Here is a 27,798-nt window from a genome sequence, read left to right on the forward strand (position 1 = left end):
ATAATTTACTCAAACTTAATCTATGAGAATACACAAAAATACATATAACAGACCATGTCTTTGGCTCTTTTTAAACCACGGTGGTATTTAGTGACTGAAGCGAGCCAGAAAGTTGAATTTAGAGGGTTCAAACGACAGCAATGACTTTATGAATGTCATGTGACATTCATCGGGTTTTTGACTTGAGCTAAAGTTTCTTTTGGAGGATACCCGAGTACTCTTTGCAGCTTCAAAAATATTTTTAAAATATAAAAAAAATTTAGAACATATATCTTGGTAATTTGGATTTATTATATAACTTATGAAATAATATCTAACATACCATTTGTCGAATTACAACTGTCTGTGGAATTTCTTAATTTATTGCTCTCATGCTTTTATAATTTAGTCCTTCTTCTTTTTTCTAGGGAAAAAAATATTCCCGGGTTCTTTTAGTATTCGTAAGAGGAGTTCTTCAACCTGTAGAAGAGGAGGAGCTACCTCCAAAAATCGAAAACGTAAACAATTTCCTTTTATTTTTTGTTGTTTTGTATGTAATCTATCGACTATCATTGTCTTTTGCTTAATTTAAGTCCGAAAGCTTTTAATGCTGCTCTCGAAAATTTGTTTTAACCCATTTCTTGAAATTGGCAATTCAATAAAAGCAAAGAGTGGTAGTTGCCTATGGTAGAACATCTTTTTATTATTTCCCGTTCATCGCACTTTATAAATATGAGGGTCAAAAATTATAATTCAAACCAATATAATTGTGTTTTGCTAGCTTTATTCTTTATTTGATCATGCCCAATAAGATTGGTACTTATCCAGGGACCATGATAACTTATCCTTGGCATTACACAAATGCTTTTGACGTCAGAGATTGGGAGAATGACTTTCTTGAAATTTACTTGAAATTGCCTTCATTAGCCCTTGAAAAGTTATACCGGCTAATTCTGCAAAGTACATGGTAAGTGAGGATAAGTGACACTATATATCACCAAAATATTCGACATTTTCTAAAGTGAAACCGGTTTCTGATTGAAGGGAACAAGAAAGGGAAGTACTAATGGAATACAGGAGATGTCAGCAAGGATTGAGTTGACAAGGAAAATTCCAGGAGGGGGGGGGGAAATTGTGATATATTACACAGGACTAACATTCCGTTGAAAATTATTTTGCGGGAATGAATTTTCTATGGAAACGAGGGGGTTTTTCAGTTAATATTTGAGTAAAGATCGGAAAATAAAAAACAAGTTTTTATAGCTGAGCTGCAACATTTAAGCTCGAAAGAGCAGAAATTGTTCAGCATATAAAAAGGATATACCCTCCTTAATACCCTGTTCTTTACGCTGAACTTTCACATTTTTGTTTCAATTCTTTAGCAAATACTCCCGAAATACAAGGGCCATTTAATTGCAATAAGAATTTTTTTTAAAGTATTATCGAAGAGAGTGAAATACTAAGTAGGACGTATCTCCCTCCTCTACCGAATAATTTTCATTCATTTTAAGTTTGAATGCTAATCCTTACATTTGTTTTGTTATCAAGACTCGGTAAAAGATAATTTCTTCTATAATAAACGTTATAAATATAACGATTTGTGTGCTTTTCAAATAAATAATTTAAATATCAGACAAAATTAAAGATAAGAAAAAATTCAGCAACTACTAATAACAACTGCTTTTTGAGCAAGAAGTTCGCAAAATAAGGGACTTAAATCAAAATTTAGTGACATTTCTTCTAAAGAAAAATCCGTAAGGCAAAAGAAAGAATAAAGTCATATTTTGCAAGAAATTTTGTTTTCAAATGCAAAATACTAAAAAACGAAAAGAGAAAATTGTAAAAAGTTCAATTTTCTGACATTTATTAAATGAATTTTATCATTCAAAAGTCTCTTAGCATAGCTACTGACACTTTTGAGATTTAGACATTAATATTTCACGGAATAATAAATTAGTTTATAAAATACGATAAAACGGATGGTTTAAATTTTGAAGTAGATAATTTCCCAATCCCTGAAAGTAATATACATACAAGTATTACATATTCAGCGTTTTACTCCTAATTATTTAGATATACGAGAATTTGCAGATATTACATTGATTTTAAAATTAAATGTCAAATCATAAGAGATTTTTTCCGAAAATAAACTAACTTGGCAATTTAAAAATTTTGTTTCCTATGTGAGGATCTTTCCAGTAAAAATAATAATAGTTATCAAAAACGTTGAATTTATTTATTTCTTCTGGTACGTGTCTGTTTTCATATTTTATTAGATTAAGGATATAGTCAGTCAGGATGTGTGTCTGTTGATGGAGAGTAAATTTAAGTAATTTTTTGGAAAGTTTTCCACTGGTAGAAACTTGGAATTTTTGGCGGTTCTTGGTTATGCAAATAAGAATAATATTGTTCACGGTGAAAAGTTTTCAGATTTTTTTTCAGATTTATTTAGTCGTTGAAGAGTGCTTGTTATGGATGGTATGATAAAAACTGGTGTGGATAATTTTTTTTTAATTCTTGAGTAAGATTAAACTAGGTAATGCCATCACTTATGGCAAATGCACCACTTGCCAGGGTAAGGAATTTGAAGCGTCGAAGCCCATATTAAGAGGTGTATGCCTCTAATGAACCCTGATGTGGGGGGGCGACTAGATAAGAATTCATTAAACTTGAGGTGCTTAGGCTTGTAGTCTTATAACGACTCTCATTTATTGGTGCCAAATTGGGATGAATTATGACATCTCTTTTTGGATGATGATTTGGTTACACTGTTTTGTCCTATTGGATTAGGTAGATGATTGAAGTCAAGACCTTGTTCAAGTGCTAGTTTATTTCAATAGCTTAAGTACGATAACAGTTTTTTGCCCTTTTTATCTTTTTTACCATTAATTACCTTTAATTGATTATATATATATATATATATATATATATATATATATATATATATATATATATATATATATATATATATATATGTAAATATGTATATATATATATATATATATATATATATATATATATATATATATATATATATATATATATGTATATATATATATATGTACACTGTGTATACATACTGAGTGAACGTTTTCACTTATCACCTTCACTTCTTTCAGTCTCTACTGAGCGCTCAGAAATATTTTGTTTTACTTTTATTCGTTTTAAAGGGGATCTAGCTCATCTTCATTGCCTGTCGAAACATCTAATCAGTATGCGTCCTACTCTAGGGATGAATAAAATAAAAAACAAATACAAAAATTAACAAAACAGGAAGAAATGATTTTTTCTTAGTAATGTGGGAAAATTTATTAGAAATAAAAAAAAACGAATAAATAAAAAAACCTGTTTTTTGCGCCCCTCTTCCGATTATGGTCATCTGGCACTACCTTTAGACAGTGGATTGTGTTATGAGGGATACAATAAATTCGAGCTTAGGTCATCTACAGTCACATATTCAAAAGACTTTCTTCCCTATTTCTGGCAACTGACCCAACAGACTCCTGGAAAAAAATTGACTCTTCAAATGAAAGATTCTTTAATAGGTTCTGATCTTGAAAGAATCGCATTTTAATGCTGGTTTTAAATATATAAGTTTCATCAAGTTTAGTCTTACCCATCAAAAGTTACGAGCCTGAGAAAATTTGCGTTATTTTAGAAAATAGGGGGAAACGCCCCCTAAAAGTCATAGAATCTTAACGAAAATCACACCATCACATTCAGCGTATCAGAGAACCATACTGTAGAAGTTTCGAGCTCCTATCTACAAAAATGTGGAATTTTGCATTTTTTGCCACAAGGCAGATCACGGATGCGTGTTTATTTGTTTTTTTGTTTTTTTTTGTTTTTTTCCCCAGGGGTGATCGTATCGACCCAGTTGTCCTAGAATGTTGCAAGAGGGCTCATTCTAACAGATATGAAAAGTTCTAGTGCTCTTTTTAAGTGACCAAAAAAATTGGAGGGCACCTAGGCCCCCTCCCACGCTAATTATTTTCCCAAAGTCAACGGATCAAAATTCTGAGATAGCCATTTTATTCAGGGTAGTCGAAAAACCTTATAACTATGTCTTTGGGGATGACTTACTCCCCCACAGTCCCCGTGGGAGGGGCAACAAGTTACAAACTTTGACCTGTGCTTACATATAGTAATGGTTATTGGGAAGTATACAGGCGTTTTCAGGAGGATTTTCTTGGTTTGGGGGAGGGGTTGAGAAGAGGGGGATATGCTGAGGGAACTTTCCTTCGAGAATTTGTAATGGGAAAAGAATATTTCCATGAAGGGAGAGCAGGATTTACTGGCATTATTTAAAAAAAAAACAATTAAAAAATAAAAGGGAAAAAGCTTTTTCAGCTGGAAGTAAGGAACAGCAATAAAACTTAAAACAAACAGAAATTATTACCCATATGGGGGGCTCACCTCCTTCTAATACCTCGCTCTTTACGCTAAAGTATTTTCAGTAATTTCAACTACTTATTCTACGGCTTTTGTGATTCAGGGGGTCATTCTTAATGAATTGGGATAAAATTTAAGCTTTAGTGTAAAGAACGAGGTACTGACAATGGGGTGAATCCCCTCATATATATAATAAAAACATGAGAATACAAAAGTTCTTTACGTAAGCTAATTTATAAGTTACGTAAATCTTTTACCAATAAAAAGATTCGTAAAAAATTGAAAGTTTTAGTTGCCTTTTTAATTAACCAAAAAATCGGGGGGCAACTAGGCTTCGTCCCCCGCTCTTTTTTTCTCGAAATCATTCGATCAAAATTATGAGAAAGCCATTGAGCCAAAAAAAAAAAATATGCAAATTTCGTTTTGATTATTCCTCTGCGGAGAGCCAAAATCAAAACATGCATTGATTCAAAAACGTTCAGAAATTAAATAAAAAAAAACAAGTTTTTTTAACTGAAAGTAAGGAGTGACAGTAAAACTTAAAACGAACAGAAATTACTTCGTATATAAAAAGAGGCTGCTTCCTCATCAACACCCCGCTCTTTACGCTAAAGTTTTTTACTGTTTTAAAAAGAAGAATTGAGAGAAAGAGTCAAACTTTAGCGTAAAGAGCGAGGCGTTGATGAGGAAGCAGCCTCTTTTTATATACGAAGTAATTTCTGTTCGTTTTAAGTTTTACTGTCGCTCCTTGCTTTCAGTTAAAAAAACTTGTTTTTTTTATTTAATATATATATATATATATATATATATATATATATATATATATATATATATATATATATATATATATATATATATATATATATATATATATGTACACTGTGTATACATACTGAGTGAACGTTTTCACTTATCACCTTCACTTCTTTCAGTCTCTACTGAGCGCTCAGAAATATTTTGTTTTACTTTTATTCGTTTTAAAGGGGATCTAGCTCATCTTCATTGCCTGTCGAAACATCTAATCAGTATGCGTCCTACTCTAGGGATGAATAAAATAAAAAACAAATAAAAAAATTAACAAAACAGGAAGAAATGATTTTTTCTTAGATATGTGGGAAAATTTATTAGAAATAAAAAAAACGAATAAATAAAAAAACCTGTTTTTTGCGCCCCTCTTCCGATTATGGTCATCTGGCACTACCTTTAGACAGTGGATTGTGTTATGAGGGATACAATAAATTCGAGCTTAGGTCATCTACAGTCACATATTCAAAAGACTTTCTTCCCTGTTTCTGGCAACTGACCCAACAGACTCCTGGAAAAAAAATTGACTCTTCAAATGAAAGATTCTTTAATTGGTTCTGATCTTGCAAAGACATTATTGAGCTACTACTTCATTTATAAGCTTCAAAGCTACCTAAGAATACCTACCTACCTACCGTCCTTAGTACCTCGCTCTTTATGCTAAAATTTGCATTTTTGATCCAATTATTTTAGAACTCCTAATACAACAGAAACGTATAAATAGAAATAATTTTTTTTCAAATTCAAAAAAAAACTTCAGCACAAAAAGTGAGGTTCTAAAGAGGGGGCAACCCCCTCATAGATGAAATAATTTTCTTTGTTTTAAGTGTTAATGTTGCTCCTTTCTTTCAGTTGAAAAAAACGTATTTTTATCTAATTTCTTATAAATATTTTAATTAATGCTGGGAAATTCACCTCCCTCACAAAACTGCTCCATAGTAAGATCCTCCCATGTAAGGAGCCACACAGAAAATCACGCCCCCGAAAATAACCTTAAATTTTCTAATAGCAAAGTTCATAAATTGCAGCCAATCCCCGAAGGCTTTGGAGGGTCAAGTCATCCTAAAATAAAAAAAAGCGATTAGATCATTCGACCATTCTGAAGAAAATGGCTATCTAAAAATTTTAATCGCACAGTTTTGGGTAAAAAAGGGGTGTGGGAGGGGGGCAGCTGTAGGCCAGTATTTTTGGTCACTTAAAAAGGGCACCAAAAGTTTTGGTTTCCGATCAAATGAGCCCTCTCCTGGTCTTTTAGGATCACTGGTTCGATATGATCACTCCTAAGGGGGAAACAAAAAAAGAAACAATAAAACAAACAAATAATCACGCATCCGTATTCTTGCCTCTAGCAAAAAATTCTGGCAGCACACAATTAAAACTAGAGTCACCCTTAAAAATAACTCTGCTATATAGGATGAGTTAAGTTTTAATGATAAGTAACAGTAAGTTAAAATAATCATTTTAAGTCAGATTTCACTGCTACATGTTCTTGAGAAGTAACAGTTTTATGCTGCTATGATGCAAAACAATTTTGAAAGAAAACAAATATAAAGCCACTTTTCGGAGGGGATTTTATGTTTGAGTAACTACACTCCTGAAATCCTATAATTATCAATCTTTATTAAAAGCAGGCTAAGAAAGAGCAGAGTTTGCTATTCCAGTGAAATTTTACAATTAAGGTAGACCAAAATTTTTTCCACTATTCTATTCGTTTCAGTGTTGACCTTGACTTTGCACTTAAGAAATGGGATATAAAGCTTTGTATAAATTACAAAGGATTAACCTAAGCAAATTCACAAAACTACATATGATAGACCATGTATTTGGCCCTTTTTTAGGCCATGACTGGATTTCGTGGCTGAAGTGAGCCAGGAAATTCAATCTAGAGGGTTGAATTTTTATACGACAGCGTTGATTTTGTGGTTGTCAGGTGAAATTCATCAGGCTGTTGATTTGAAATGGGGATTTCATTGGATGACTAGAGTACTCTTTATAGTACTTTAAAATACTCGACTGTCCAAACCATTTTTGAATAACACAAAAAATATTAAAAGGATGTTTCTTATTATTTTGGCTTTTTAGCAAGATTTATAAAACTATAAATTCATATTGTCTTGAATTTATGTTTTATAATTATATCCTTAATGTTTTGTTCTTTGTTTTAGGTGGGAAACAATTCGGCAGAAATTGAAATTTTCGTGAAAGACAATAGCACAAAGGAGCTAACCCCAGATATCACAGCCCTAAATATTAATCATATCATCTGGCCAATAGGAGTGACAGTGGTTTTTATAGGTTTTGCTACTACAGTCTTGTTCTACTTCAGAAGAAAGCGAAAATCGACGGTGGAAGAGAGTGAAATGAATCTACCATACAGCTGCACATATTATAGTATGTATATAGAATTAGGTTTAGTGGTTCTGGGAGGAAATCTTATTGATAGACTCCACTTTCTTTTTTATAGGTAGTTTCTGGGAGAAGTCCCACAGAGAGCCTCTCATGGTCGTTCAGATCTATCCCCTTTTTTGTGAAATAGGTTGTTTATTTTTTGTTGTGACCCCTTTTTTTGTGACATATAAGTTGTTTATTTTAGCTAAATCAAGTTCTCAGGCACTCAATTCAATCAGTGACAGCTTGCGTTGTATTTCTTAGCACTGCTTAGCTTCAATTTTAGATACCGGAAACCAAATTTATATATAAATAAGAAACGCCCTTTTATTTAATCATTTAATTTTCATTTCTAATAATTTGAGATTTAAACAGTCGCTTAAATTAACTCAGGTCTAAATGGACTGAGATGGAGGCTTAGCAGTTTGCCTTAATAACTTCTTTAAACCCGCATGTGATTTATTTATGTCAGGTCCTTCAATAGTTTGAAAAAATTCAAATGAAGCTTGATTAGATAGTATGGACAATCCAAGAGGAAGGACAAGGTTACCTGTAGGCTATTGTTTGTGAATTGACACCGAGTCAAAAAGAAGGCATGAAATTGTCTTAACTTACGAATGGGTTATCGGATCTTAATGACATTTGATATTTAGAAGGACCTCGTGTCTCAGAGCCCTTGTTTTGAATCCCCCAGATCCGGTCACATTGGGGGGAGTTGGAGGGGGAAACCGGAAATCTTGGAAAACGCTTAAAGTGGAGAAATCGAGATGAAACTTGGTGGGACAAACGTTACAAATCCGAACAAGAAGAGACTACAGGAACGCTGTATTTTCAATTTTATCTGGGATTTTAATGGGATAGCCCATTCAAGTCGTAAGGCAAGTTTTTGTCTAGGACGAAAGTAATTAGTAATGTTAAAAAACAGATATTAAATAAAAAATTATTCCTAATGTGTACATCAGGCTCTTGAAGATAAATTTGTATGTCACACCATGAATTAACACAAAGGATGAACAAGAGTCAAATATAGGGCACGATATCTCCAATCAAAGACCCAAAAAGGTATTAGTACATGATTTGCTAAGCTGAAATATCAGTAGTTGCTGGTTCTAATGCCATTGTTAAGACTGTCCGAGAAAATTCTATGGTGAATGCAAGAGATATCTTAGTGGAAATAAAATGTAGATCATCTTCTGTGTTCAAGCTATATAAAGACCTAACAGTTGACTGTACTGAGGAACTAATTATTAGAGATGTTGTCGAAAATTACAGCGACGTTTTGAAGATATAGCTCACAAGGATCTAGACATAAGGAAGCCAAAGCCAAAGGATACCTTATTTCGTGTGGCCCTAACCAACCAAAAATGAGTATAATTTATTGCAAGTTGAACTTTAATTTCAAAAACGAACCAAGGGCATTTTCATCTGAAATGACATGAAAACTATTAGCTTTTCGAATACAATAGCGGGGAAGAATTTTCTCACTTCGTATTTTTTTTTCTTTTTTCTAGTGGTCTCGGGAGCGAACAATTCAAAAAAGATTGGGTGGAAGACAATGCGGCAATGACACACAATCAAGAACAAAGTAAAGGCAAAGAAAGAAAAACTAGCAAGTGTCTCTTCCAAGTCACACAAAGCTCCTTTGTCTGATTTGAATCACTTTGTGAATAATAGTGGTGACGAAGACTCCCTATTTTATGAAACCATCCGAACTAAGACTTTACAGCAAGCAGAAGATGAAGAGACAAAACAGAAGAAACTGCAAATTTTTTTTAGACATTTCAAGGACCCTAGCGAGACCGAGCATTACCGTAAGGTCAACTGAGCAATACAATGGTAACTTTTTTCAAATTATTCAACTTCTAACGTAATATATGGCTGTTCTTGATACCCAATATAGACAATACCTGTTTCCCTATTTACGCACAATTTCTCAGACCGAGTTAATTTACTTGCGTTCAGAAAAAGACAGAGAGAAGATCCTCGGCAAAGCCACATATTCAAAGTTTTATTTTGAGATGGTAGACAAAAAACCACATTTTGATGAGCTTGCATCATAGCTCGCATTATCAGCCCAGAAGGAACACCTAGGAAAAGACAATTGCGAAGCTAATGACAAAACTAAGCGGGGTATGGTGGAAAGCATTATTGTCATGGTTAAATGTCAAGGAAACGAATCCTTCTATATAAACTAACTTTCCAGTATTATGATTAAGTAAGTGCAATGTCTGGTCAAATTGATGAGGCCCAGCTGAAATTATTTGAACTTCTTGATTACTGTGTGCCTTATCTTTCCTGTATGGACCAGAGAATAAACACTGTTATAGAGAAAAGTTCAATTCATGTTTAAATGGACTGCAAGGGCTGGAACCATACAAGCAGTAGTTAGTTTGTTTGAAACAATTGTTTCATCTATCGACGAATTTAAACAGATAAAGAACGCCGATGCAAAGACGAGGGCACAAGCTAGCAGCCTTTTGAAAAGGCTGCGCCGATGCAAGTTAAGGGCAATAAGGTGAAGCTTTTAAGGAATATTTAGGCAGATGTTGAGACAAATAAAAAAAATATGTGAATGTGGACTTCCAAAATGTGACAAAGGAATATTTGACGAACAACTTATATTATTAAGTTAGACCTTTAAGGATAAATTTTATGGGGGAATTTGTACTAGCCAGAAGGCACTATGTGGATAATTTTATTGTTACCACAACAGTTACTGTAACTAATGACACTACGGGTATTAAAGTGAAACTTTTAGGAAACGTTTAGGAGGAGTTTCAATTAAACGAAAAAACTGTACGTATTCAGTTTTCCAAAGAGTATATAAGTAATATCATGGGGAGCACCACTCTATAATTACTAAAATATTATTGAGACTTGTAAAGGAGCTAATTCAATTCAAAATTAAAAGGTATTTTACCCTTTTAAGAGTAAAAAGAGATTGGATGGCAAAGAACCTTTCTCTCAAGCCAATTCATTGGCTTGAGTATTACCTTAGACTTTATCACCTATCTCAAGTTTATGAAAAATATCATGTATAAGATCAGGATACCAACAGAAAAACTTGAAGAAGAGGAGATCAGCAGCATTGATGCAATCGAGATGCTTGAAGCTATGAAGTAATTTTTCAGAAGAAAATTGGAGGAAGAAATCAACCATTTAATTGGCAGTGCAACTGTGTTTGCAGGATCGATGAAAGTTGCTTCAGGGGCAGACTTCATCACACACCATAGTTGGTGACTTAAACCATTTTGCTTTAACAGCAATATAGTCAATATATCATACTCATAGTCACAGTCAATCTGAAGTCAACAGTCAATCTGAAGTCATAGTCAAGTGAATATTAGAGTCCATCTGGGAACTCAATCCATCATTTCTGTAGATAACACTTCAGAATCCTGCGTGACACATAGATTATAATGAGGGTACATAATCTCAGAGCTTACTTTATCAACTTTCAGCCATTTTTCTCCTTACTTCATTCTCCTTTATAAGAAAGTATCTGGGTTGCAGATATTGAGCTAGGAACAATGTTGTTTTCAAAACAAAGAGATAATTTAAGAATCTAATATTCTTTAAGTAGAGCTTGAAGTTCTCTTTCATTTTTTTCACAGCCCCACGTGGCTTAGACACGTTGTAGGTGAAGGAAAATACCGGCAACATCAGCTTAACTCCTCTAATCGTCTTTACAAATTGGCCATGATAACACCTGTTCTAGTTGCTATAATCGAAGGAGTATTTAGTTAGTAATTCAAGTTAATAATTTAAGAACTCAAGTTTGTTAATGATTTGCTGTGAACTGCCATGGTCAATTCTCGTCAAGACTCTCCCCTGTTGTCAGTGAATGAGAAAGATCTTACTGATACCATTGACATAGGCAAGAATATCCAGGGGTGCACCACTTTGAAGAAGTGGCGAATACAAATTTAGCTGTTTTAGTTACACAAAAACACCCTGAGGCATTCTGTTTTAGTTTCTTGTTTATCCCCGTGGATAAGCATAAATGATAAAGGATTAATATGTAATAAATTTGTATTAGCAGCATAATGCGATCTAGGAGCCGTTCAAATAAAGGGATCTCGCCCCTCCCGTGCATTTGAACTTGCAAACGGTTCCACTATCCTTGAGTGTCTATTGCGTGTTATTTAGCCCTGTGCCGAATTTTAGGATCAATGAACTCTTGCGCAACTGATTTCTCTGATTTTGAGCTTTAGTTATGCTATAATTTAGCCCTAAGCTACTTGGATTATCAAAGAACTCTGAACAAACCTGGTAATGGCAATTTCCTCGTGCGTAATCGCTTTCTATGGCTTTGAGTGTTAGTTATATGTACTTTAGTCCTGGTTCCAACTCGAAAACTTCCGCCAGTTCTGGTTCTGTGGGTTCTGTAACCGACTCCAGTTTAGTTTAAGCTTTGAACTTCTTACTTGGCTTCAAATGTCATTATATAACTTATAACAAAAGAAATTCGGTATAAATATTTTCTGAATAAAAATGAAAAATGCTATAAATAAATTCTTACCATTTTTTTAGCCTTGTTCTTCTATTTTTATTCATCTAAATAGACAGTGAGGGAACATAATTGAATATTAAAACAATATTTTATCTAACGGACAACTATTAACAAAGATGATGATTGGTTAACGCTTTGAAGTTATTCAAATTTATTGTTTAGAACTGTTTTTCATATTCTAGGAATATAATATGAAAATCTTATACGTCTGAAGGTCGTGATTTTCTGTTGTTACTGTTAAAGATAAACAGAATTCTGTTTGTTGTGTTAGTTTGTAATAAGCAGTGTCAGAGTCAGTTTATAATGAGTGAAGTGGAGCAGTGTGAGAGTTACTCTTAAATGAATGAATCAGAAAAAACAAAACTTCTTTTCACAGACAGTCAGTAGACTCTCACTATCAAAGGTCATTCTCTAATACACTTGGAGAAGGAGTGAATTCTTGAACAACTCACTTCTTTGGTCTTGAGTGTTAATTGTGCATTGATTTAGCTTTAACGTACTCTTGAGGATCAGTTAATTCTGAACAAAGGTGGCAATGGTGATTCCCTGAGGCACTTGGAGGAGAATCGATCTCTGACATAAACGATCTCTCTGGCCTTGAGCGCTAATTATATTATTGAGCCCAATTACAAACGCTTTAAGCGGGTTCTTGAAGAAATATGATTCACAAACGAATATTTTGATTTTTTAGCTAATTATCCTATGGTTCATCATGACCCAGGAAACTGAAAGTCTGAGACTTGATCTAAGACAAAATTAAGATGAAAAAACCATATTTATTGTAATTACGTGGCATATATATTCTTATAGGAACACGCAAATTGATAAATTAGAGTTTTTCCAGATCGATGATGACGCTTTGTATGTTCTGTTGTTTTTATATGAATATTCTCTATCATTTCTCAAAGAATGTGAATTATTCCTGTATGGGGAACCTCTTTTCTCAAAGAAAGCAAAGAAATTTCTCTAGAGGATATATTCTTTTTTCTTATCTTTCATTTGCTTTTTGTGATCCTTTTCTAGTATACTGTACCTCCCTTTCCAAAGGCTTCATTGTATTTTGAGGTTTCTTGGTCCTGTGAGGCCTTTTATTCCATTTAAAAACTTGCAAGATTTTGATAATATCACGTAAGGTTTTGATAATACTATAGAGGATTCTCATTATACCAGACTAGATTTTCTTGATGTAGTACAAGATGTTTAACATTTGTTTAACAAGCAGTAACAGTAGACAAGATCTTGATAATACCGGACACAATTTTAATAGTACCATTCTAGATTTTGACAATTTCAACCAAATTCGACAGCAGGCGAAAATATTTGGCTAATATCATACAAGATTTTTTAATAGCTTTCAAAATTTGACAATACCATGTTATATTTCATAATACTAGAGAGGATTTTCATTATGTTTGAAGGGGTGTTGATAGTAATAGACAAAATTTGGTAGTACTATATAGTATATAATGAAAAACAAATTGGTTGATGATATAATCATCGATTCCGTACAAAATCTGCCTTCATTCACTCGATTATGTATTTTATGAGGATACTTAGGGCACTCTAAGTCTTATAATTTGAAAGATGATATTCCTACATTTCTTCATCAGTAACCTGTCTGTGATGTCATCCCTCTTCACAAACACAACTTTAATAGCCACAAAATAACACACACTGCAGAAATTTCACTTTGGACAAAGTTAAGACCAAATTCAGTGCTACAACATGAAATTATTGGTCATTCACACCAACTTTGTTTGTTAATTAGATTCACTATTGCATATCATTGGATATTTGAGCATTATACAATTATAATTTACGTTCCAATGGTGAATGTCTACTTCTTTAAATTTTTCATTCATCACCAAGAAAATAAATTCAATGTTAAACCTTAATCCATAATCAACTTTATATATATCGATAAAATCACAGTCAATAATTTCAAACATTAGCCAATAGCGTTTTTACGCAAACTGAAAAAGCTGTCAAAATATTCATTTTACTTCAAGTACCGCTGTAAGGTGTTGGCATTGTAATTGAAACCATATTTATAACTAGCACTCAAGGCCGGAGAAATAATTTGCGCATGAGTTCATTGCTCCTCCGGCTGCCTCAGGATCACCATTACCGGGTTTGTTAAGAGTTCATTCATCTTCGCAAGAGTTGATTGCTCCTCCAAATACCTTAGGGAATGATCTTGGCTAGTGAGGGGCTACTCACTCTCTCCAAAAATGTGTTTTTTATCTTCCCCTTCATCTAATTTAAACTGGCTCAAATACTGTTGTTTATAAACGCACTAACATGCAAAACAATTCTGTTGATCTTTAAGAGCAACAATAAAAAATCACGACCTGCATACGTTTCCAATTTTCATTTCAAAAGGTTCAAAATAACCATACCATTATCATTCTTAATAATATGCCATTGGATAAGAAATTGCTTTGATATTCATTTATGTTTCCTAACTATATATGAAGATGAAAGAAAATACAAGAAGAATTATTGAAAAACAGATAATAAAAATTCATTTATAGAATTTTTTTCGTATTTCAAAATTATCTTAACTGATTTCTTTTGTTATAAGAAGATGGAATATCATTTGAAGGCATGAAAAAGTAAAATGTTTTCCATGCAAAAAGAAAAACAGGTTCTGCCGGCTCCGTTGCGAAACCGACTGAACTGGAACCAGCAAAATTGAAAGTGGCAGAATTAGAACCGACAGAGTCGGAACCAGAGCTAACAGAACTAAACCAGCGAATCATAGCTGAATTTGGCAGAACCTGATCCGGAATGCATATCACTAACACCCAAAGCCAAAGAAATCAATTGTGAAATAGGAAATCGCACTTACCAGATTTTTTCAGAGTTCATTTGCTCTAAAAGTGCCTTAGGGCCTAATCTTTGAGTGACTAACACTCAAGATCAGGGAAATCGGTTGCACAAGAGTTTACTGATCCTCCAAGAGCCTTATGTAGTAATAGCAATTTTAATAAAAAAAAAGAAAAAATTAATTGGTAGCACACCAAAAGCGTCGCTAAATGATTGCACAACTGACAATCAAAACCAGTGAAATCGATTGCAAGTTCAAAAACAACCCATGCATTGAATTCAAAAGTTCAAAAATAGCTCGTAGGGATAAGAAATTCAAAAGTAGCTGGGAGGGAGGGGAATTTTTTAAATGAAAGATGATACATATCATACAGTCACCAACAATTCACTAGCTAAGGTAATAAATGTGTTTTGATAAAACAGAACAGTGGGAAAAACTATTTCCTTCACCAAGCATACGACAAAAAATACTAAGATTATTAACCTGTTCCATTGATTCATCAAAATCCGTATTGATAGTCCTTTTACTGAGCATAATTGTTTTATTACCAATCACTGCTTAAGTGATAATATTAAAATGATCTATTTTCCACCCTTCATATCCTCAGTCAAGACCGGAAAAAGCTGTTACAAAATAGCGCAAGAGACAGCTCAAAGACTTCAATAGCTATGCAACTACTTTTTTTGCTATGGCTAGGGGGGAAGAGCCGTCAAACTTGTAGAATTCACTATGGGGAGGAGTCATATGGGGAGTAGCTTTAGAACTTTCCAATCCCTATATAGAAAATAATCATTTATTGCCAGAAGAAAAATAAAAAATGTGTGTTTATTTGTTTATTTGTTTTTGATTTTTTCGGGGTTGATCGCATTAACCAGTCATCTTAGAAGATAGGGAGAGGGTTTGTTTGATTGCAAATCAAATTTTTTGTTCCGTTCTTAGGAAGACAAAAGATTGGAGGTAAGAGGATATTTAGCCCCCTTATATGCCCCTGGTCTCCCAAAGTAGTGCGATCAGAACTTTCTGGGGCAGATTTTCTGCTTTTTGGAATTTGCTATATTTAAAATATTTCACTCGGAGGGAAGTTTCCTGGGAACTTTCAGTCTAATTACAGGAGGGTTCAAATGCAACAGAGTAAGGCAATTAGAATTCTAGGTAATTATGATCGTGGAAGCGCTAGCACTGTGTCTATATATAAGAAGTTTGATATTTTGGATGTTGGAAAAATCAGAGACATGCAGATTGGTATTTTAGTATATCAGTGTCTACATAATTTAGGGCTTGATGTTTTTAATGATTTTTTTAGCTTGGGTTCTTCCTATCATGATTATGACACGCGAAATTTAAATAATCTTGTTCATGAGTTTCGGAATACTTCCCGGTCGGTTCATGTAATCAGATACATGGGGACCGTCCGTCTGGAATCCATTCCCACAGCAAGTTAAGGAATCAGAAAGTCTGCCTCAGCTGAAACGACGCCTCAAGGCCCATCTTCTGAACAATTAGTAATGTTGAGTATTTTAGATTGAGAGAGGGGTATCTCCTCCCATTTTGTTAAACTGACCATTAGTTTTTGTTTTGTTTTCTTTTTTTGTGTTTTTTTTTCTTTTTTTGTAGTTTATTTATCTTATTTATTTTTCTTTTTGATGTAAGTGAAATATGTTAAAGAAATGGATCGTATTTGATGTCAGCTATGCTTACAGGCCATTGCGGCCTATTTTTTTTAGCTGATGAATGAAAGTTTATTGTATTGTTTTTTGAATAAAATTACCTACCTACCTACCTAACATGCGGAGATGTACCCGAGTAAACTTTCCGCTGTATTGATAATGTTTACAGATGTTTCCCATGGAGCTGAGGGAAATTTCTGTGGGAGTACCTTTCCACTGGATGTGGGAGAGGGGGGAGGGTCAATAAAAAAATCAAGTAGGGTGAATTTCTGAAATGATTTGTAAAACGTCAAGACAGTGTTTTTCAAATAAAAATTTACTAAGGAGAATTTTCCAGGGAAAGGGGCTGTAATTTACAGAATTTCCCAATTGTTGCCATGTAGTATTTGTTATTGGCTCTGCAGTAAAAAATTTGTCCTTGGGTATTTTCAGAGTGGATAGAATTGTCCAGGGGAAAGTTACCAGGGGGAGTAGAATTTCTGGGCTAAATTTGAAAGACCACCAGAAATTGATTTTTTAAACTTTTTTCAACTGACAGTAAGGAGCAACATTGAAAATTAAATCAAAATTAATTATTCCTCTTATGATGGGAGTTGCCCCTCGGCAATACCTTGCTCTTTACAATATAGTTTGGCTTTTTGTCCCAAAATAAAAAAAAATGACACAAGGACATTGGAATACGAAGCTTTTTTTAAAGTTATATAATAACTTAGTGCGAAGAATGGGGTATTGGGGAGAAAACCTACCTCATATACGAAGGAGTTTCTGTTCGGATTATGTTTTAGCAACGCATTTTACTTTCGGTTGAATAAACCTGTTTTTTATTATCATTTTTTACAAAAATCCTTAGTTTGGCTTACTATTAATATTTTTGAGGTAATTTTTCTACAATAGTTAATAACATATGCGCTTTTCAGAGCCTAGACGAAAATAGCATTGTTTAATTTGATTTTACACATTCTCAAGTTTTCCTGAAAAATAAAGTTCAATACCGATCCCAATACTTTTGTATCTATACCGTCTTGACAGCCAGGATCCACCTTAACTCTTTTGATTAATTTCAATAGTAAGAACAGAAGTCGTAGTAGTGGTAGCTCCAAAAGTTTCAACTTAATACCGTAATCTCTCTTGATATATTTCTGAGACTTCTTATTTGCAACCGTTATTCACATAGTGCTTTTTAGTTTAGTTTTAGAGAATCGTAAACTTTCCGCAAGGATTTTGTTAAGGGTAACATTTTCGTAATGAAAGATTCTTTTTCTGTTTTGTGATTTTATTATAAAAGTTTTTTTCTTCCTATAGGAGAAGACAGTCCCAGACCTGAAGAGGAAGAGGTTCAGGAAGAGGTACAGGAAAAGGTTCTATCGATAAGCATGGGTACGTGTCTAGTACGTGGGCTTATGCACTTCTTATTGTACTAGAAAAAAATCTTTAGATAAAATTATTTGGCTAAACAGCTTAGAATATATATCTGTGGAAAGACATATATCAATAATGCATACAATTCAATATTGTTGTATTTATTAGATTATCCACAAAAATCTACAAAAAAGCCTTTATCTCTTGCTCCATAATTCGAAGGTCTTATCCAAAGATCTTAAGAACTGTAAGCCACAGATCAGGTTTATTTGTTGCTGTGGCTTTTCTGTGTGGATGGAATAGAAATAATACAGCTAATATACTCTCTATATTAATTTAGTTAATGGCAAACACCCATATAGTGAACCGTATAAACTTTATTGGTAAAACGAATTTCTTTTATTATCATTGCCTTCACTCAAACGTTCTCTAAGTAAACATCTAAATGCGTTAAAAGTATCTTGTTTTTGAATTTATTATTTTCGACTGAGTATGATAGACTGGCAGAGTATGGACGATAAACCCAAATTCCAAGGCATTTGGCCATCAAAATCGATTAGTTTTACAACATCTACTTTATTAGTTCCCGAAATTTATATATATCTATATATATAAAAATAAGTTGTCTGTCTGTGGATCTGTGGATCAGGTGACGTCATGTTTCTGTGTTGACTGACGTCATGTTCTCGACTGACGAAATTACAAAATTACATTGGGACACAAATGACGACCAGGACACCGGCACATAGGGAATATAAATGACGACCGGGACACTCAAAGAGAAAGCAACCGGGACACAAGGAATGTTCGATTAGCAATCACCATCAACAAAGCACCGGGACACAAATGACGACCGGGACACAGGGAGTATAAATGACGACCAGGACATAAGTAAAAAAAAGCTAAAAAAAAACTAAAAAAAGGTAAAAACTACAAAAAAACTAAAAAGAAAAAAAACTAAAAACTAATAAAAAAAATTAAAAAAACTAAAAAAGAAAAAAAATAAAAAAAATAAAAAAAATGAAAAATAAAGGAGAAAAACAAAACTAAAAAAAATAAAAATAAAAAAAAATAAAAAGAAAAAAGAAAAAAAAACTAAAAAAACTAAAAAAAAGTAAAAACAAAAAAAAAATAAAAAGAAAAAAAGGGGAAAAATACAAAAATTTATTTCATCATATACCATTTCAAAAACGAATGTATAGCCTATACAAACCGGGACACCGGGATACAAATGACGAACGGGACACAGGGAATATAAATGACGACCGGGACACAGGGACACAACTACAACGGGGACGCCGGGGGGCACAGGGGGATATATAAATGACGACGGGGACACAGGGAATGTTCGATTAGCAATCACCATCAACAAAGCTCAAAGACAATCATTAGAATCATGAGGTATAACTAAAAAAACTAAAAAAAGGTAAAAAACTAAAACCTAAAAAAAAGACCAATTCAAAAACGAATGTATATACAGACCGGGACACCTGGACACAAATGATGACCGTGACACCGGGGACACAGGGACACAAATACAACGGGGACGCCGGGGGCACAGGGGTATATATAAATGACGACGGCGACACAGGGAATCGTCGATTAGCAATCACCATCAACAAAGCTCAAGAGCAATCATTAGAATCATGAGGTATAGATCTGAATACGGATTGTTTTCCCATGGACCATTATATGTTGCATGTTCAAGAGTCGGTAAACCTGACAATCTATTTATATGCACAGACAATTGGACAGCAAAGAATGTTGTATATTCGCAAGTTTTACGTAGTTAAAAACATATATATATATATATATATATATATATATATATATATATATATATATATATATATATATATATATATATATATATATATATATATATATATATATATATGTATATACAGGTTGGACATAGGGAGACAACTACAATGGCGCGTAACTAATATGGCACGTAACGACTTACGCGCGCGGGGGGGCTTGGAGGGGGCGCGAAGCGCCCCCACCATCTAGGTGTTAGGGTGGCGCGAAGCGCCACCCCAACAGCTAGTATATATATATATATATATATATATATATATATATATATATATATATATATATATATATATATATATATATATATATATATACTAGCTGTTGGGGTGGCGCTTCGCGCCACCCCAACACCTAGTTGTTGGGGCGCTTCGCGCCCCCCCCCAAGCCCCCCCGCGCGCGTAAGTCGTTACGCGCCATATTAGTTACGCGCCATTGTAGTTGCGTCCCTGTGTCCCACCTGTGAATAGAGATAGATATAAATATATGTTTTTAACTACGTAAAACATGCGAATATACAACATTCTTTGCTGTCCCATTGTCTGTGCATATAAATAGATTGTCAGGTTTACTGACTCTTGAACATGCAACATATAATTTTCCATGGGAAAAACAATCCGTATTCAGATCTATACCTCATTATTCTAATGATGTGTCCCTGTGTCCCGGTCGTCATTTATATTCCCTGTGTCCCGGTCGTCATTTGTGTCCCGGTGTCCCGGTCTGTAATTTCTATTCGAACAATCCCTGTGTCCCGGTCGTCATTTATATATCCCGCCTGTGCCCCCGGCGTCCCCGTTGTAGTTGTGTCCCTATGTCCCGGTCGTCATTTATATTCCCTGTGTCCCGGTTGTGATTTGTGTCCGGGTGTCCCAGTCTGTAATTTCTCTTTGAGGTTCCCGCTCGTCACTTATATTCCCTCTGTCTCGGTCGTCATTTGTGTCCCGGTCTGTAATTTCTCTTTGAGTGTTTTTTCTTTTTAGTTTTTTTTTAGTTTTTTACCTTTTTTCTTTTTTCAGTTTTCTTTTTCTTCTTTATTTTTCAGCGTCACTATGAAGTACATATCGACGAACCTTTGTTTTTTTAACTTAAATCTGGTAGGCATTGATGACCTTATCCAAGTCAAAATCCCAAACCCAATCATCATCGCTATCATTTTCAGTTTTGATATGTTTTGACTCTCGCTGTCCAGGTGGATTTTCATCTAACTGCGCGGTTTTGCGTTCTTTAGCCGCAAGCCTGTTTTCTTGCTGTTCTTGTGATTCCTCGGAACGCTTTCTTTTCTTACTTTCTCTATTAGCAGCAAGTTTTTTGGCATAAACTCTTTGAGCAGCTTCCTCGGCTGTTGCCATTGTAGGTTCTTCAGTCATTTTACAATTAAACATTTTTCCGTGAACAAATGTCTTAAATACCGTTAATGACGTCACCGTCAAAGCAAAAATTACGACAACTAATTTCATGACGTCAGCCGACACAGAAACATGACGTCACCTGATCCACAGATCCACAGACAGACAACTTATTTTTATCAATATAGATATATATATATTTATATATATATACTTGATAGAATTATGTCCATTTAAATAAATTTATTCTTCCCATAATTCTTTTTTATAAATTTGTATTTTGGCCAGAATTTTTCTAGGGTCAAAAAGACAGTTACAAGGACTATGAATGAGTTAAGTTGGAGAAGTGACGAATAACGAAAATTTTGTAGGGGGAAGCGAGAGAATTTACCAACTGCCCGGTCATTTTTGGCAACAATTATCAATAATTAGTAAAATGTCTGTGTCGAATACGATACGTAAAATCATACTGTCAAGAGGGGTACACCACTCTTGGTGTCAAAATTTCTCGGTGCCATTTTTGATTTGACAATCCAAATCGAAAATTGTGGCACCATCTGTAAAATAAAGGCAAGAGTTGGAAAAATTGTTCAATTTACTAACAAAGTGCAAGATTTCTGTAGATGACATCTCAGCATTTTTGGCCTTTATTTAACCGAACAAGATATTTTGGTGGCACTGAAAAATTTCGGCACCAAGAGGGGTGTGCCCTCCCATGCATTACAGACCTGGATGTGGTCAAAATACTAAAAGTTGAATAGTTGAGGCCCAGGTTATTTTGTTAAAGTTGAAAAGAATGTTATAAGTACAGAAAGATGTATCAGCGAACCGGGATTAGACTATAGAAAGCTACAATAAAGACAGGGGTGAAGTATAACTCAGAAGCGGTCATGCCAAAAACGAACATTTTCTAGATATATAGGCTTTCTAGAAACACTATTCTGATTGTGATTCTATTCTATTCTGATTTCCCACAGACTGAACATATATCAAACAGTAAGCTCTATGAAAAATTCCACTCGATCATGCTTTCTGGAGCTATAATGAAATAAATGCTTAGATCGCTAAGACACCTTCTGCTGGTGAAGAATGACCGATCGCCAAAGATCATCCCTGTCGGCTAACCTTCTCTGGACAAACGATTCGCAAGTTCTTCCCGAACTTCGTCGGGGATTACTATGCCGTAAGGAAAAACTTAAGAGAAATTGAAATTTCTTGATAAAAATTAAGAGCAAGCTTTAGAAGACGTTGGGAGGGAGGTGGAGCATGCTTACTTGGGTCAGTCTAATTTTGTTTGGTACTTCAGTGAGGTGTTAGCAGCAGTAGCGATTGTAACAATGGCATCTTATTGTTTGGTACAGTTAAGAGAAAATTTATACAACCATTAACATGCAAAAAAGATGAAAGTTACTTAGTTATTGAATAATTTATCAAGACGTATTTATTTAGTTTTTCATTGTAGTGGGTGCTTAACTTCAAAATGAGAAACCTGGGTTAAAAACAGGCAAAAATAATTTAAAAACATCAAGTACCAAAAAGCTTAAAAAGGTGTAGCTTTACTTTTAAGGTGTAGTAGTCTTTGAGAGAAAATGGTTTTCAAATTTAACTAATTAGTTTTTCTTATTTAGTTTAGATAGTAGTGGGTGCTAAACTTCAAAATGCGAAACATAGATTGAAAACAGACAAAAATAATTTAAAAACGCCTGGTATTAAACACCTGAAAAATGATAAGTCTTCCTTTCAAGGAGAAATAGTCCGGCGGAATTAATAAGGCTAATATTTGAATATATATATATATATATATATATATATATATATATATATATATATATATATATATATATATATATGTATATATATATGTATATATATATACATATATATATATATATATATATATATATATATATATATATATATATATATATATGTATATATATATGTATATATATATATATATATATATATATATATATATATATATATATATATATATATATATATATATATATATATATATATATATGGAAAAAAATTGTTGTAGAGTTTAACTTATTAGTTTTGCCTATTTAAGTGCACAGTTCAAAGTCAGAGAACTGACAAAAATGTGGTGCTGCCCTAAGAAATGGGTAACTCTAAGACAACCAGAAAAAAAAATTTGAGAACTGTGTCCTTCAAGAAATGAATACATCTAAGACAGTTCAAACCGCATTTTTCTTTTACTATTTTGATTTGTTTGGCAGTTTAACATAAACAAAGCCAGTCAACATTTTTTTCTTAATTCTCATTAGCATATACTTTTCCACCTTTTTATATTAAAATTAAAATAATTGTAGTTTTTTGTGCTTCTTCATTAAGGTCTATAACAGTTCCATTTTTTGGAAAGGCTTAACCTAAACTGTAATTGTGAAAGCTAAAACTCGACAGCAGTGTTTCGAACCCCCTTGTCGCAAAGACTCTTTCGTGGAGTGATGATCCCAGGAGTAAGTATAGTAAGGAAACTGATGCGGACTTGAGTACCTGTATTAGGCATGAATTGACAAAATCACCAATGCTATTTAGTACTTGGTGCATCTTGGCATTTTATCAAGCTTCGTAATTGTACTTTTTCAGAAACTGAAATTAGACATTTATGGCCATTGAAATTTTACCGATTGCACCAATGACATTAATTTTACCTTATTATTGCACTGAAAAAGCCGAGAAACACCCATTTTTTTTTTCGATATTGGCGTCAGTTTCCTCTTTCGTAAATTAATTTTTGAGTCTTATTGGCTATTTGCACTTCTTTGACAACAAACTAAGTTGTTATAGATTGTTCTCATGTGTTCTTTCTATATTATATATTTTTGATTTTTATAGGAAATTTCATTTTTAGGTAAAAAAAAGTTTCTGGCACCCCTGGCCGAATTTGAAGATGAGGGGGAAGATGGCACTGAAGTATAGCAAATATTTTTTAGACAAGTTTATTACGGTGTTTATCCAGTGTCCGTGAGTGTTAGTTTTTCTATGTGATGAAAACCCCAGAACAGAGACTTTCTCTAAGATTTTATCAAATGAAACCTCTTATTTTTGGCTCTTTCCATTCAATTGATTTTGTGAATAGTTTATACTTATATGTCTTGATTTATGTGTTATCTTGATACATATATTTTTTTTGAAGTTATACTTTTTTTGGCACAACTTCTGGATGTCAAATTCAGCTAAAGATGTGGGTGGGTATTATAGAGCTAAGAAATATAAGAACTTATTACAATGAAAACAGTAAAACAGCAACCTCTAAGGCGATTTAAAAAAATACTCACAACCAGAAGTCAATTTCGCTTATAATATGCAAAATTGTCTTCTTCTATCATTTCCCTTGAACTTTTTTAAGATTTTTTTTTTTAATTCTTTAATCCTTTGTTTCTGCTCATTTATTCTGTGTTATTTTTTTTTCGTTTTATTGTTTCATTTTTGCATATGGCTTAATAGCCATTCAATTTATTATTATTCCTTTTTAGTAAGAATAGAGATACAAATGGGTGAGTGGGACATTGTAAGGTGAAGAGGCTCTTTCCAGTAACTAGTTTCTTTGTGACTACAAACAAAAAGCCCATTCTTTGATTCATCAAGATGCTGACATCTAACATTCTGTTCATTTTAATGTTGACATTCTGTTCATTTTAAGGTTAATGTGGCTCCTTACTTTCAGTGGAAGAAATCTCTTCTTTTTTTTATTTGATTTCTGATCGTTTTCAAATGATGCTGGAAAATCTGACTCCTCTGCATGGAAAATTCCCTTACCCCATAAATATTCCTCCATGGCAAGATCCTCCAACGTAACACCTCCCCCCCCCAACCACCCTAAGAAAAAACTGAAAAAGTCTGTATACATCCCAATAACCAATACTCTATGTAAACAATGGGCACAGTTCATAACTTGCAGTCGTTCACGGAGACTCTTTGGGGGTTGAGTCATCCTCAAAGACATAGTTATTAGGTTATCCGACTATGTTAAACAAAATGGCTATCTCAAAATCTTGATCGGGTGACTTTGAGCAAAAATTAGTGTGGGAGGGGGGCTAGATACCCTCCAATATTTTTGGTTGCTTAAAAAGGACAACACTTTTATTTTCCGGTCAAATGACCCGTCTCCAGATTTTTTACGATTACTGCTTCGATACAGTCACACCTGAACAAAAAAACAAAAAAACAAAAACAAGAAGTAAACAAGCATCCGTGCTCTTGCTTCTGGCAAAAAAAAACACAAAATTACATTTTTGTATATAGGAGCGTAAAACCTCTACAGTAGGGTTCTCTGGCATGCTGAATTTGATGGAGTGATTTCCATTAAGATCAATTGATGTTTTGGGGTATTTTTTTTTTAATTGGGCAACTTTTTTCATGCTCATAACTTTTGATGGGCATCATTGGTTAATGAATTTTACATATTTTGAATAAGTATCAAAATTTGATTCTTTAAGAGCTTCTACTGTTATCAAGACTCTGTTTCTTAAAGTTTCGGTTACTATTGAGCGGTATAGTTCCTTAGTTATAGTTCGTTACCAAGAACTGTGATTAGAGCTACTGCTGCAACCATGACCAACTGTATAGGTGGTTACAGTATTCAACTATTCTTATAAAAAATCTAAATTCGGTACTAATGTTCTCTCCTGCAAGATAATATAATAAATTTTCTGCAAGATAATTTGGTTTTTAATAGTCGAGTTTTTAGTAAGTTTTTAATTATTAAGGTTGTTTCTTTTTGCAAAATAAAAAAACAAGTTTTTTGAAATGAAAGTAAGGAGCAACATTAAAACTTAAAACAAATAGAAATTACTCTGTATATGAAAGGGGCTTTTCCACTCGACACCCCGCTCCTTGCGCTAAAGTTTGATTCTCTCTAGCAACTCTACTTTTTAGAACAATAAAAAACTTTAGCGTAAAGAGTGGGCGTCGAGGAGGAAAAGCCCCTTTCATATACGGAGTAATTTCTGTTCGTTTTAAGTTTCAATGTCGCTCCTTACTTTCATTTCAAAAAACTTGTTTTTTTTATTTAATTAATTTGTATAGACCAGAGACAAAAGGCCCGTTCTTTGACTCATCAAAATGTTGAGATTTCGCAATTTTAGACATAAAATGATTCTAAGTAAAATCTGGGGATCTTATTTCTTAGGTGGCTTTCATCCGAGTTCTCTCTTCAGTATTCTATTTTGTAATTTGCAGTAGGATCTTAGCATTTTCATGAGGCAAAAAACGTAATCGGAGAAGAAAGAAGCCAGATCTTAACACTTTGATGAGTCAAAGAAAGGGCTTAAAATTGTTGGCAAATGGTATTGTTTGAAAAACAAATTAATGAGCCAAATCGCGAATACTGTGGATTACAGTATACATTTTTGAAAAGAAAGTATTTTGAATCTCCAGTTGAAATTCTTTTAGTCCATAGCACTCAAATTGAGATTTCATATTTTTCCCTTTTAAGTTTATGGTTGATTGAGCTGTACGAAAGCAGTTGTGTGATTTGGCTCATTGTCTCTTGATTATTTAATCCTAGAAATATGTTTGCAGGTTATATTTTTGGTTGCCCCATTTTCAAAGTGCTTAATCATCCTCTGTTGCCTACATATGGTTGTGGAATCAAGTTTTGACAATTCACCTGTATTTAACTTTTGAAGTAAATTGTTGAATTTATTTTTATTTATTTAATTTTCGGATAGGAAAGAGATGTTTGATAGTATTAGTTCAATGTCGAGGATAAATTTTTGATAATTCTAGGTAGCAGTGAATGGGGGCAGGTTCATTTCTCCTCTGTGGCTGGAGTGTAGTTTACTTTATTATATTTTAGCTATATTTATAACGATTTTCCGTTCGAGAGACTCTGTCATTGAATAATGGCATTCAGATCTCGTATGTCAAACATACACCCGACGGGCCACATATTACTTCTCAACAAATATCCTGCCACTGATGTAAATTATAGCCAATAACAAAATTAAAGAATACTGAAGGAGCTTTTAATGTGAAGGAAAACGAAGGAGCATTTCAAGCGGCAACAATTATAGACGAATTATAAAAAAAAAAGGGTAAATGTGCACGTTTAAAAACTGTCACGGCATACATTTTGCAGAGTGCTTTTTCAGTAAAGCAGGTGGAATTGGCCACACAGGAATTAAAAATTTACCAAGACCTTGTGCTTCACTTAGAAGCAACGTGGGAGGAGGATAATACGTAGAATAGAGCCTAGCAATAAAAAGAAATCTTGTATTCATCAGTGTTAGAAGGTGGACGACTGGGCCTTCCTCCAGTTTCCTACTTTGATGCGGTAAGTGATACACATGATACAAGACCCATTACGGTAATTTTTGAAGATTTCATGCGTCCACTAAACCGTAGAACCAAAACATGATCCTTTTATAGCAACATATTTTTCTTAGGCATGATGTGTGCAGTTCTTCAGGCACTAAATAAAGACATGTTAATGCAGTATTTGAACTGGTGTTATGATGTTGTAAGAAAAAGGCGTTTAATAAACAATATAAAATTTCGACACAAGAAACTGGTAAAGTAACTTCTTTACACTCTCGATCATTTGGATCGCAAAGATCACATGAAATAATAACGTTTCCTTGGACTAGTGATAGAATATAGTGTCTCACCATGGATGTTCAACTTAAGATTTGGGATTTGCCAGGGATCGAAAAATAGGCAATTATATTTCTC

At 33.7% G+C, this 27,798-nt stretch overlaps 1 protein-coding gene across 1 annotated transcript; it reads left to right on the forward strand.

Annotated features, from left to right (window-relative positions):
* Positions 1 to 407: 407 nt before the first annotated feature.
* LOC136042770 (uncharacterized) lies at positions 408 to 26,763 on the forward strand (the record flags this gene model as incomplete). Its single annotated transcript, XM_065727726.1, is given in 4 exon segments — positions 408 to 497; positions 7,341 to 7,566; positions 17,876 to 17,950; positions 23,975 to 26,763. Coding segments are annotated over 4 exon segments (459 nt in total), but the record flags the coding sequence as incomplete, so codon positions are not given.
* Positions 26,764 to 27,798: the final 1,035 nt, after the last annotated feature.

Source organism: Artemia franciscana, unplaced genomic scaffold (assembly GCF_032884065.1).
Source record: "Artemia franciscana unplaced genomic scaffold, ASM3288406v1 Scaffold_1976, whole genome shotgun sequence".
Taxonomy (NCBI): Eukaryota; Metazoa; Arthropoda; class Branchiopoda; order Anostraca; family Artemiidae; genus Artemia; species Artemia franciscana.